The sequence below is a fragment of the Thunnus thynnus genome, chromosome 17 (genome assembly GCF_963924715.1).
Source record: "Thunnus thynnus chromosome 17, fThuThy2.1, whole genome shotgun sequence".
NCBI lineage: Eukaryota > Metazoa > Chordata > Actinopteri > Scombriformes > Scombridae > Thunnus > Thunnus thynnus.
This window is the reverse complement of record NC_089533.1, coordinates 17763603-17776021: the sequence shown is the minus strand read 5'-3', so window position 1 is coordinate 17776021 and position 12419 is coordinate 17763603. Positions and strand designations below refer to the sequence as shown.

At 42.7% G+C, this 12419-nt stretch overlaps 1 protein-coding gene across 1 annotated transcript in view; it reads right to left on the bottom strand.

The window, feature by feature from the left end:
* Nucleotides 1–561: 561 nt before the first annotated feature.
* cacna1aa (calcium channel, voltage-dependent, P/Q type, alpha 1A subunit, a) overlaps nt 562–12419 on the bottom strand; it is a 67229-nt gene continuing 55371 nt past the window's right edge. The window contains 4 exon segments of the mRNA XM_067615792.1: nt 562–5002; nt 7043–7326; nt 7593–7809; nt 11337–11450. Coding sequence (XP_067471893.1) covers nt 4190–5002; nt 7043–7326; nt 7593–7809; nt 11337–11450 — 1428 coding nt within the window. The 3' untranslated portion in view covers nt 562–4189.

Here is a 12419-nt window from a genome sequence, read left to right as displayed (position 1 = left end):
AGCTATATATGTGCCAAATTTGGCACTTTTATCACAAAATGAACAAGAGGTTAGCTATGCTGCCCCACTATGTTGACGTCAGATTGTTTGCGCATACCCACAATGCGTCTGTTGCTTAGCCTTTGTTGCCAAGGTTGATCCACATGTTGTTTGCGTTGTTCACTCACATATTTTGGATTGGATGTATTTGAGAAGTTTCCATTTCAAGTAAAGAACGAAAAAAAGAGGTGAAATACCACTACTACCGTTTGTTTATGTAGCCTCCAGCTGGCCTCCAACTTGGAGGGGGGCCTTAAAGAGACAGGAGCTAAAACAGCCTGTTTCAGACAGAAGCTGAACTGAGGGGCTGCATAAAGGGCCAGTAAGTATTTTACTGAACTGTGAATCATGGAAAGATATTCAGTAGCCCAAGAATATGAATATAGACCTGGAAATGTGCATGATTCATCCCTTTTAAGGCAAGATATGAGCCATACACACCCACAACACACATTCTCACAGTTAAAAAAAACAAAACAAAACAACAATATGGACAAGAAATGACCTCAAGGAAACAAGGTGTGCATTCTCTCTGGATTTTATTCTTTAGGAAGAGTTCTGTTTGGAATTACAAAATGCACTGGTAGAAATAGCGGTGAGACAGGTTGAGAGTGCGACAGATAAGAGTGTGAGAGAGACAGAGTTAGAGAGAGAGAAAAAAAGAGGGAGTGAGTGAGAGATCAAAGTTTCCACAGCCAGTTTTAATGAGTACATCATCAGATTTGGCTAGCTCCTGCACCCCCTGACCCCCACAGAAAGTAGAAGGGAGAATACACCATCTTCTGAACTGTACTTTCTTTTCTTTGTATACATATTTTTTCTTTAAAAACAGTTCTTTTTTTGTGGTGTCCTGAACATGGTTGTGTTGTGCCTCAACCCCATGTAACAGAAGAAAAAAAACGAGACTCTGATTCTCACCAAAGTCTCTTTTGTGTTTTTACTCTTTAGACATTTTTTTTTTTGTAATTTTTTAATCCTTTTTTGTTCTCAAAAATAGAAGGAAAAAAAGGAAACGTTGCTTTTTAAAAACATCTATCTATTTATATATCTTTTTTTATTCCTCTGAATTCATTTATCTGCTTTTTCTTTTATGTCCTGAAGATGACTGTTAACCCACGGTGTGGCATGCACATAGCACATGCATTTCTGGAACTAGATATTTTTTCCTTTTTTTGATCTTTTGTACTTAAAAAAACTTTTTTTTTCTCTTCTCAGTAGCGGCTTTACATTGCTTTTTGAAGACTTTGTGTGGTTAATCAGCGTGTTAGTGGATTTCACTGCAGCATAGACACAAAGATGGATGGTGAATGCTCAGGGCTTTGCATGTTTCATTCAGGGGGTTACTGACATCACACACACACACACACACACACACACACACACACACACACACACACACACACACACACGCACATATGCACACACAAACACGCACACACATAGTCCAAGGTTGTTACAATGATTTGACTGAAACATCTTGAAGATCTCAAAAGGATTTCTGGAGACAAAGAATAGAAAGCAAAGCCAGCACAAAACAAAAACACCAAAATTGATCAGAAACACACTCATACACGCAACAACCCACTTACACACACACACACACCAGAACCAGGAGCTACATACCTAGTGTGCTTTCTGATTTTAAGTGTAGTGAAAAAATACTTGTCTGTGACATTCCACTGAGGTTGGAAAGACACTAATAGGCAGTTTTTTTTTCTTTTCTATTTTTTCGGTGCATTCTCTGGTCAACATGTGATAGGCCTCCAGGTAAAACGTAGGTTAAATAAATCATTAAATCCATAAATTAAAGAATAATAACAATGGGGCTGACAGTGGTGTGCGTTAGTGAAAAGTGTTAGTTTGAGGCACACAGAGAAACACACAGAAAGAAATTAAAAGATATATAGGAGTGATACACACATAACATTGATGTTTTCCAGGACCATGACGAGGCCCAGACATCTTTTCTCCAACCCATTTGAACTGTTGACTCATGATCCTGTGCAGTTCAGCTGCCTGTGTTCACACTTGGTGAACACAGATAAGGTGGTCTACTAGTGAGAGACTGAGCTAAACTGTACTCTTAGTGCACTGATATAACAACTCTGATTCAGAAGTGAAGTAAAGGGAGAGATACAAAAACCAGAGGGACACTGTAGGTCATTCAGCGCCACCCGAAGGTCACAAGTGGTGGTGGAACTCTGCTTTAGCATCTGCAGGAGAATAAACTCACCCATTGATATGCAGAAACCTGTAGGGCACTGCTGTGTTTGACATGTGATGTATTTTTCTAAAAGGGCTCTAGATAAGATTTTATATATTATGTATATAAATAATATTACACTTTGGGTAATCTGTGATTCACGTTTGCCCTCCTGCAAACACATTCTCCCACAGTGCAACTGTGGATTAGAGCTCCACCCCGAAGGTTGGACAAATGATTAACTGAGCTCAGAATTAAACAAACATACAAATATAAGACCAAATATGGAAATCTGTCTCATTATCACGATCGTTATGATCATCATGAGCTATTGTATTATCTGTTTATCCATTATTATGGTCAATAACAAAGAAAACAAAGATGAGGAGTTTCTCTCGTTTCTCCACCTCTCTGTTGGTCTCTTTCTCTCCGACGTCTCTGTTTTAACCCCAAACCCTGGAAGACTTTGAAGTGTTACTGATTTGTCAAACGTATTCACCAATATGGACGAAAGCAACGTTCGTCACCGTGTCTTTTATCCGCTTACCCTGCTTTCCAGTATATCACTGTAGGATTATCACCTTTGTTACAAAAAGTTACTTTTACAAAAAATAGGTGCATTTCCAGCTGTATCAGTGGCAGGCATTTGGCACAGAACGTACAGACAAGCAAGCAAAAAGTAATCATTTTGTTCCTTATAGATATACATAACTATCAAATCTCCCTATAGCCTTCGATCACTTGATTTTAGTGTAAATGAAGGTACAGAGAGAGGAATGTGATACAGAGGAGAGAGAGAGAGAAACAGAAAGGTACGTTTACTAAAAAGAGAGAAACCCTATAGACCACAACAGAAAAGACCAAGGAAAATTTCCCCCCACATACAGTAGATTCTCATTGTTGCTAGTATTACTATTATTTTTTTGTATCATTCATGCAGGATTCCACAGGGTGTACAACTCCGCAAGTCTAAAAAACGAAGCTGTGTGGGGTGCAACAGAAGATTCAAGCTTCAATGTTTTGAAGAAGTAGAAGAGAAGGAGGAAGAAGAAGAAGCAGCTGCAGGAATAGAAGAAGAAATACTGCAGAAAACAGTTATTGGATTTGTTTGTTTCTGTTTCTGAAACCAATCTCCGCGTTTTTTGTTTTCCTTCTCTCATAGGTTGAAGTTGGTTAAATTGTTTGTTTCTGGGAGGAGGGTGTTTTCCAGGGACATCCCCAATACACCCATCCTGTCTTCTAGGCTTGTCAACCCATGCACAACACTCCCCAACTCTCCCACCCACTAAGCCTTCTCACCTCATACAGGTGGAGGGCTCATTGTCAGTTTTGTTTTTATTTAAAAACACAGATGATAAAACTCATCAATATTCAACTGGTGGCTGGGAGGGTTGGATTTGATTCCTTCTGCAGCTAACATAACTGAAGTTAGCTTTGAGAAGCAAAAAAAGTGGTCGTTCTCTTGTCTCTGACTGTAAAGTGTCTTTTGTCGAGTCGCAACTCTTGACATCTTGTAAGTGGCTGTAGCTCGTTGCCAGAGGCATAATTTAAGACACACAAAGACTAGTGTCCGTCACCATTCCTGCTTGCATCCTTAAAAACTGCAGTTTGAGGTTGGTCTCATTTGGCGTCAAGAGATGAATGCAACAACAATGCAAGCAGAACATGGAGGTGGTTTGTTTGTTACCTCCTCTTACACCATTTGTTTCTCCAGATCCTGCCTCAGCATTTTTGTTCCATCCTTTCATCCTGACACCTATCCCCCTCATCTAGCCCACCATCCCTGGGACATGCCAAGCAGTGGTGAAGAGGAAAAAATCGAACAGACAAGAAAGAAAGAATCATGTTTTCCCTTGGCAGTCAGTGCTCTGGCTCAGAGCTTCCGATCTTCATCTTTCAGTCCATCTATACTGGTTCCTCCTTACACCCCTCCCCCATCCCCAGAGGCTAGCACCAGTCGTCGTCCTCCGTCTCGCTGTAGGGTTCATGCAGGCCCTTGCGGGGACCCCTAGGATGCCCACCTGGAGGGGGGACCTTGTGAGGCCCAGTATGTGGCGGTCCATGGAGATGTGTGGAAGGGGATGAAGAGCGGTAGCCATTGGGTAGGCGGCGCTGGACAGCAGGCTGCACTTGGCCTTGCACTGGCCCAGTCAGGGCGGTGGTAGGAGGGGGCGCATGGCGGGCAGTCCTAGGTGAGGTGCGACTAGGCTGAGGGTGGGGCGGCGGATGAGGGTGGGGGTTGTTTACAGGGTGTGGCTGAGGAGGAGGGTGGGGGTTGTGTGGCTGTGGTTGGGGGGGAGGTGGCAGTGGGTGGTTGGCCAGGGCATGGGGGTGTGGGTTGCCGCCTTGCATGGGGCTCTGCTCGTAGGCAGGTGGTTCATGTTGGGGCTCATAGTCCTGGTAGTCCTGGTTGTAAAAACAGCCATCCCCTTCCATGGAGCCACCTCCTCCACCTGTGTCTCCCCAGCGAGGTGGGGGATGATGACCCTGGCGAGGTGCGCCATGGTGGGCCAGTGGTAGGCCAGCAGGGGGAGGGCCCTGGCCTTGGGGAGGCTCAGGAGAAAAGCGGCGGGGGGCTGGGGCTGGGGCTCGGCCCTGTGGCCCTGCAGGTGGTGTGGGCATGGCCTTGCGGACCACAGGGGAGTAGGTAACATGGGGCCGGGGTGTTGCGGGGGTCTGAGGCAACTGTCGTCGGCCTCGGCGCGGTGTACTGGTCCCCGAGGTTGAGGGAACGGGACTTCCGCTGACCGAACTACTGCCCTACACAAAAAGTGAAATAAAGCAAATAAAAAGAACGAACCACAAATTCAACGACAGAACATATAGAATAAAGTAGAGGATGGGAAAGATAGAGTTTGAAAAAAATAGAGAGGGAAAGGAAGAATGCAAGATAGAGAGAGAGTTCAGATAGAAAAGCAAGAAAAGACAAGAACAAGAACCACAGCAACAATAAGAATAAAAGCACCAGTCAAAATGTAAGTGGAGTGGAGGAGAGAAAGGCAGAGATGAAAGGCATTAAAAGTAACAGAGCAGAAGATTATGGATAACAAAGATGGGATTCCAAACAGCACCATACATAGAGAAGCAACATGTCACGCAGAGGAAAGAAAACAAAAGACGACAGGAGAAAAAAAGGGTAAAGGGTTGATTTCTGGAGCAACACATGTGGTACAGGGTAAACATGATAACTAAACATACGTAAAAATGCGTTTGGGTTTTAAATTGTTGTGAGTTGTTGTAAGTAAATTGTGTGATATTTATGCAACATCTCAAGTTCCAAAAAATATTCTTTACAGCACAAAGACAAAAATTCAAATGTGAAAAAACAACAAAAACAAACTTTCATCACATTTTCAAGTCAAAAAATGAAAATTCTAAGGTGGTTCATATTTTCCTTTTATATTTTAATATAAAATGTTGCAGGGGATGTGTTTGGAAACATTGGGTATGTTTACATGCACACTAATATTCCACTATTCCAAATATGACAATAATCTGAATTTGATATGGGTCATGTAAACAGTATATTCCGTTTGGATATTCTGAATTAGACCTTATTCCGAATGTAGTATTTTCCAATTAAGATGTGGGATATACCGGTATGATTCTGGTTTTAGAAGCATTCTTTGGACATTTATACAGCACATTCAGAATATGCATCTCAATGGGGGTTTTTAATGCGGTTTGCGACGCACGGCCCTCTTGCCCGTTTACCCCTGCGCAGGCAAAATGACATATACTGGAGCAGGAAGGCAGACAGAGGAGAGGAATGAGAAGAGAGTAGAGAGCTATTCAGGGTGGGCTGAAAAAGCAGAGCACGCCTTCTCCTTGACATGGACGGAGGGGATTGGTTATTATCCTTGTCGTCACTGACGGTGATGACTTGGTGTGATGCAACAAAAACACTCAGCAGTGTAGTAAACATCATGGGACAACCTAGGTACTGTATGTGCCTGTAAGTATAAATTCAGTTTTATCAATATCACTTATAAATACCAGACAGCAGCTCACTAATGTTTTTCACCTCGCTGGTTTACTTCACTGCCTGTGGAGATCTTGTGATTCCTGTTCCCACTGGAGCAGAGGGAAACCCTGAAAACCCTCTGCATGTAAACGGGAATATTAGTGGAATATTCATTCAGGAATATATTTTTTGGAATAAGGGCAAAAACCAGGATATTTTGTGCATGTAAACATAGTCAATGTCATAAAAGGAAAGGTAGTGAGGACATGAGAGAACATCAGTAGTCTAAAAACATTTAGGCAGGGGAGATAGGGACAGCAGTCAGGTACACAAATATACATTCTTATGCATATTTGTTGGGTTGTTGGAACAGTGATTTGATAACAGTGACTTCATTTAACAAACATTTACTTGTATTTGCATGTTTGTGTCCATCTACACACACACACACACACACACACACACACATATATACATACACACACACATGTACATACTGGATACATACTGTTTGAAAGATTAGTCTTTTTAAAGAGAACACTGTGTTTTTAAGCACAACAACACATCTTGGCCTCTAGTTGACATCAAATAGTGGAGTATTATTCACAAGAAAACCAGATCAGTGATGGCAAACTCAACGCCACAATAAAGTTAGGTGTTTCGTTGCTGCCAGAAAAGAGAGCAAGGGCATTATTAGCAAATTACACCTGTTTACCCCCATCAAACTAAAGGCCCATGGGTTATATTTTTCAACATAACACTGAAAATGTGTTTACATCACTGCCTGTTTTATTAGGAAGAAACACGATTACCAATCTAAGTACCCAGAAGCCCACCTGTCTGTGTGTCATGCAGTCACGACCCTCGCTGGGTGAGCGCGACCAGCGCCGGTCTCTTTCTCTCTCCCTCTCCCGCTCATGCTCTCTTTCGCGGGAGTGCCTGTGTCCATACTCGCCCCCTCGCTCTGCTACATAGCGCTCTTTGTCCACAGAGCCGTGGTGGTGGTGATGATGGTGGTGGTGCTTGCGGTCTTTGGACCGGCCGCGATCTCTGTCACGATCCTTGTCCTTGGACGTCAGGTCGCCTGACTGGGTGGTTGTGCTCAGGTCTGTGCCCAGGCCTGATAGTGGAGTTTAGACTTATTATTGGATCACACTTTTACCACTATTTATCATCAAAATAATGCGTAGACAAAACAAAGTTAGCCTTTACATATTTTTGTTCAGTCTTCGTGCTTAATTATCAATTCATTTTTGAGAGTTCAAGAGATCTACAGTAACTTGTAACCCTTTAGGTTACAGGTGAAGCCTTGAATCTATCAACCTCCAAAAGTATCATGTTATTGCTTTCTATAGTATATGGGTGTTGGTGTGTGGCCTTTCCAACCTGTGTCAGCCTCCGTGTAGCGACAGAGGGACCTCTCAGAGGCCCGATGACTCCGATCTTTTCGCCGGTGTCCGTGTCTGGAAGCTCGACCCTCCTCAGGTATTACACGCTCCATGTTGTAATCATCTGGCCCTCCTTTGTCTCTGTGGCCACGCCCAGACCTGCTGTGGCCCAGTGACGAGGCAGAGCGCTTCATGGGACTGCTGTCATTGATGGTCTGAGAGAGAGAGAAAGAGACCACCAGGAAGAAGGGGAGAGAGAGGGAGAGAGAGATGCAGGGAGAGGTGTTTTCTTTGACTGTCGAGTTGGTGTTTTCTGCAGGCTATGAGGTAAGAGACACTGTGTGTTTGTGTATATGTGTGCAGGTGTTTGAATGGGTTATGTTTCTTGAACTCTATGCAAGCCCCCCACCCGCATCCAATCCCTACACATACGCATTAGTAATAATGTTCCAATCATGCTACTTCAAAAATACAGATACTGAGGACAGCTTATTGGGCAGGGGTCGGCAAAAAGCAGACAGTGGGCCAAATTTGTCCCTCCATCACAATTACAAAAAGGTATCTTTTCTGCAGTATTTTTCATAAATCCATTGTAGATACATGGAACAATATAAATTTAAGCCATGTATAAACAGAAGTCAGCATTATCTTAATTTCCCATCCAATATTCGAAATCATCCATGTGGCAGTAGCAAACCACTTCTGGGACTCATTCTGCAACAGTTTATAATGTGGACAGCTCCTGGTGCTGAAATCAAATAAACTCACCCAATATATGACAGAAGTCTAATAAAACCACTACTTAAATGAAACTATCTTACCTCTTTAATTCAAACACGTTTCATTGTGCAGTAATAAACCAAAAAAGTCTTTACTGACAGCAGCCATTTTGATGATGACCAGGAATTGGCAAACAAGGGTGAGATCACATCTATCAGAACTTTAAATGCATATATTTCAGTAGCTGTAGGTCTAACCATGAGTGCACTGAAATACCAGCCAAACAGTGTAATAAATCGTCTTTGTATCCAGATAAATTTAAAAGTAGTATTGAATGCACACAGTTAGACATGTGTCTCCACTTCACCTGTAAAACTGTGTTGGTCCCCCAATGAACAGTGTTAAGAAACACCAGCTCATGGCTGAAACTACAGTAATTGCCGACCCCTGATACAGAGGAATCAAAAATAAAAATAAATAAAAGGAGATGATGGCAAATGGCCATGCCTTCCATGCTTCTGTTACTTGCTTTGTAAAAGAAAAAAAGAAGGGATAGAAGGGTCAGTAGGACTTGCAACACTTCTCCACCCTCATCAACCATAAACCCCTGAACGTGGCACATTCCAGGCTGCACAAAACTCCTCTATTCCTGCTCCCCTCAGCGTGCTTTCCTCCAGCCATGCAGGCACATAGGGGTTGTCCTGCGTCCTCTACCCACATGAGAGCTTCCTCGGGACAGCAGGGCAGAGCCTATGGTGCCACAAGTTGCTGACCTGGGCATGTAAACCATATCAGGGTACATCAGTGCTAGATCCTTAGGGCAGGTGAGCTGGCCAGTTTCTCTATTGTTTATTAGATAAATTGATTGACAGTTTCGTATATAAAACACAAGATTATCTGGCCTCATAGGAGTAGCACTGAGAATCCCAATAACGTATCCATTCACACGCACATTTAGCAACAACATTCCTCTTTCTGTCTCTCTTCATTACTCACACACATACTCACATACACACACGCCCACTTAAACACATTTCAACATATTTCTTGCATGCAGGTGGGCAGGTGTGAATGGAGACTTTGACACAGAAGGGGAAACACTGACAACATCGTTATACACAAGCACACAGGCATGGGGACATAGAACAAAAAAGCACTTGCAGCAGCAGCTAAGAGAGAGAGAGAGAGAGAGAGAGAGAGAGAGAGAGAGAGAGAAGACACAGAGGCCACGAGACAGTGGCATGACAGTTGATGAGGAGAGGCGACGTGCAAAGTTCAGCGCAATTCCAAACCCAGTATGTTAACTGCATGATAGAGAGATTGAGAGAGTTTGGAAGCTGAGCTGGCATCAGATTAGATCATGCCAAAAAAGGTTAAATTTATAAACTTTAAAGAAACCCCTGCCCTAAAAAAAATGATAAAGGCACATCATGAGGACATGACAAATGAGGGAAAAAAGAAGTTTCAAGAGTGTGTGAGAATGAAAGGGACAGAAAAGAGAGATAGAGAGAGAAAGATGAGACAGGGAAGACAGGGTACATACACTGAGGTTACTGCCACGTTGCTTCCCTTTCCTCCGCTGCTGTATGAGCACAGAGAAGACACACACACACACAGAGCCACAAATACACCAAAGGTGTGGTCACACATGAAACATTCACACAGAACCAGGAAGAGAGGGAGAGGGAGGGGAGAGGGAGAGAAGTAAGGGAAGAAGGGATGGATTGATACACAATGGAAGAGAAAAAGGGTAAAGAGGAATACAAGTAAAAACCAAAGAGTGTTAGTTGGAGGTTGAACCCAAAAAGAGATGGAGTGTCACGATGGAGAGAGGAAAGAGAGAGACAGAAAGAGAAGGAGGGACAGAGAAAGAGAGTCTGATTAGACACCGAAGCAGCAGTGAAGGTGGAAGAGAAACACTTACCACAGACATTGGAGGGTGGGTGGCACCAAAACAGTGTTATATAGACAAGGTCACCGTGAAAATGCTCAATCAACGACACCACGGTCAGCAATGATGACAATCAGCAAAATAACCACACAAATGGATATGCATAATAACACACACACACACACACACACACACACACACACACACAATTACAATCAAACGACAGACAACAGTCTGACAGCAGCAGTGTGAGTTTAAAGACACGGAGAACAGTGACAGCACAGAAGAACTGCACACACCCACACACATACACACATCTATAACGCGACATGTCATGCTGGTTCCAGTCCTGGTTGAAAAAAAAAAAAAAAAGAAACAAGAAACAAGTCCCCAAAAACTCAAAAAGAGTTCAACACAGGCAAAACCTTTGATAGGAAGGAAGAGAAAAAGTTTAGTACATCCACAACAACAAAAAGATAAATAAATCAGGGTCTTGACAAAAGAAAAGGAAATAATGGGGGGCAAAGAAGTGTGTAAAGTGTATGTATATGTGTGTGTGTGCACACATTTGTATTTATAAATGTGTTGTGTGCATATGACAACCAGAGCACTCACCAGGGTATGAAACAATACAAAAATGGATGAGTGTGTCAAATGGAGACAGGACAATCACGGTTAAAAACCTTCATGCAAGTGAAGGGATGAGAGGAAGAGAAGAGGACCACAGGAGAAGAGGAGAAAAGTAACAAAAGGTCTGACTTTGCTTTGCTATGGTCCTTTTGAATTCAAGTTTGGAAGTCAACATTTCAGCAAAACATTTCCATGTTTTAGACAGAAATGTTGTCATGTCTGGTTGATCTTTGGCTAAAAAAAATGAACTCATATCTTTGTTTAATACTTTGCCCAGTATCATACCAGAGGCAGTATGCATTTTTTCAATTATGGTCCTAATTTAGTAGAAATCCCTTTAGACCCTGTGCCAAACTTTCTCCACCATGGATTAAAGTACCCACAGCAACGAATCATTAAGCAACGAGTCAGACCTGTGTGATCAATTCCAACGAAAGGAGACGAGGAACAGAGAAAATGGGGGAAATAGAAAGAGAGTGGAAAGGTGAGAATGCTGCTCACTTGGTTGTCGCCTGGGAGGCGGGGCATGGAAGCGGCCCTGCCGTGGCCTTCCATTGGTGGAAAGTGCTCAGTATCCGAGTAACCATCCTGCCCCATCTCTCTCATCTCTACCGTCTGCAAACAGAGCAGGAGAGCAGGAGATGGTGTGACTGGCTGCCATGAAAACGAATAGGGAGTAGGGGTATAGGTAGTAAAGTTTGTTATCCAAAGAAAGCAGAGAACCAAGGGTCTCAGAGAGGAAAAAGTAGTCAGTTGGAGAATTTGGTGAGTGTGTGTATGGTGTCGGACATTGCCTTTTTTGTTTGGTTCTTGTTTTAGTTTAGAATTGTGCGATGGATGGAAAAATAGTAAACTGAGGGTTTGGAACTTAAGTGGATACGAAGGTGAGTGTACTCACCTTTGCAAAGGCTGCTGTCATACTTTTGCTGGCTAGTTTGCACATACAGCATTTACGAAGATATCAAATCTAAATCCAACATGTTGTTTGGTCATATCTATTTTGTTTGGAGTATACTGTCAGCCTAGGGCAGAGTGAAAAAAATCCCCACCACCTGGGATCGCAAGACTATAGATACAGATAAAAGTACATGAGGAATTTCAATAAATGTTGAATTATGTAATGCTGGAAAAATGCTCACCACTCAAGATTGAGTCAATAAGTAGCATGTGCTTGCTGTTGGGTGTTACATTTTCAATGTAAAGCCATTTGTTGTCTAATATCACTGGTTGTTGTTTTGTGCTTTATGATTTGATTTGCCTCAACTGTGGGTTATCATTCAAACTAGTTTGAATGAAGCCGACAGCCACTCTCTTCTATCCGACTACTGGGTTTAAACTTCTCCAGACCTCTGTTGATTGATATGGAGAAGTGGCTATGTTATAGGGCTGACTGATACAGAGACCTGTCAGGCCCTCCAGGAGGTCAACAAGCAGAGAGGTTTAACATGACGACAGAGACGTGGATCACTCTGAACTGAAGACAGGGGCAAGATAGACTCCGAATGAAATGTGGAAATGTACAGTGAAGGAAAAATTCTGTAAGATATAAAATTGTGTGAAAACACAAGTTTGAGAGATGAAATC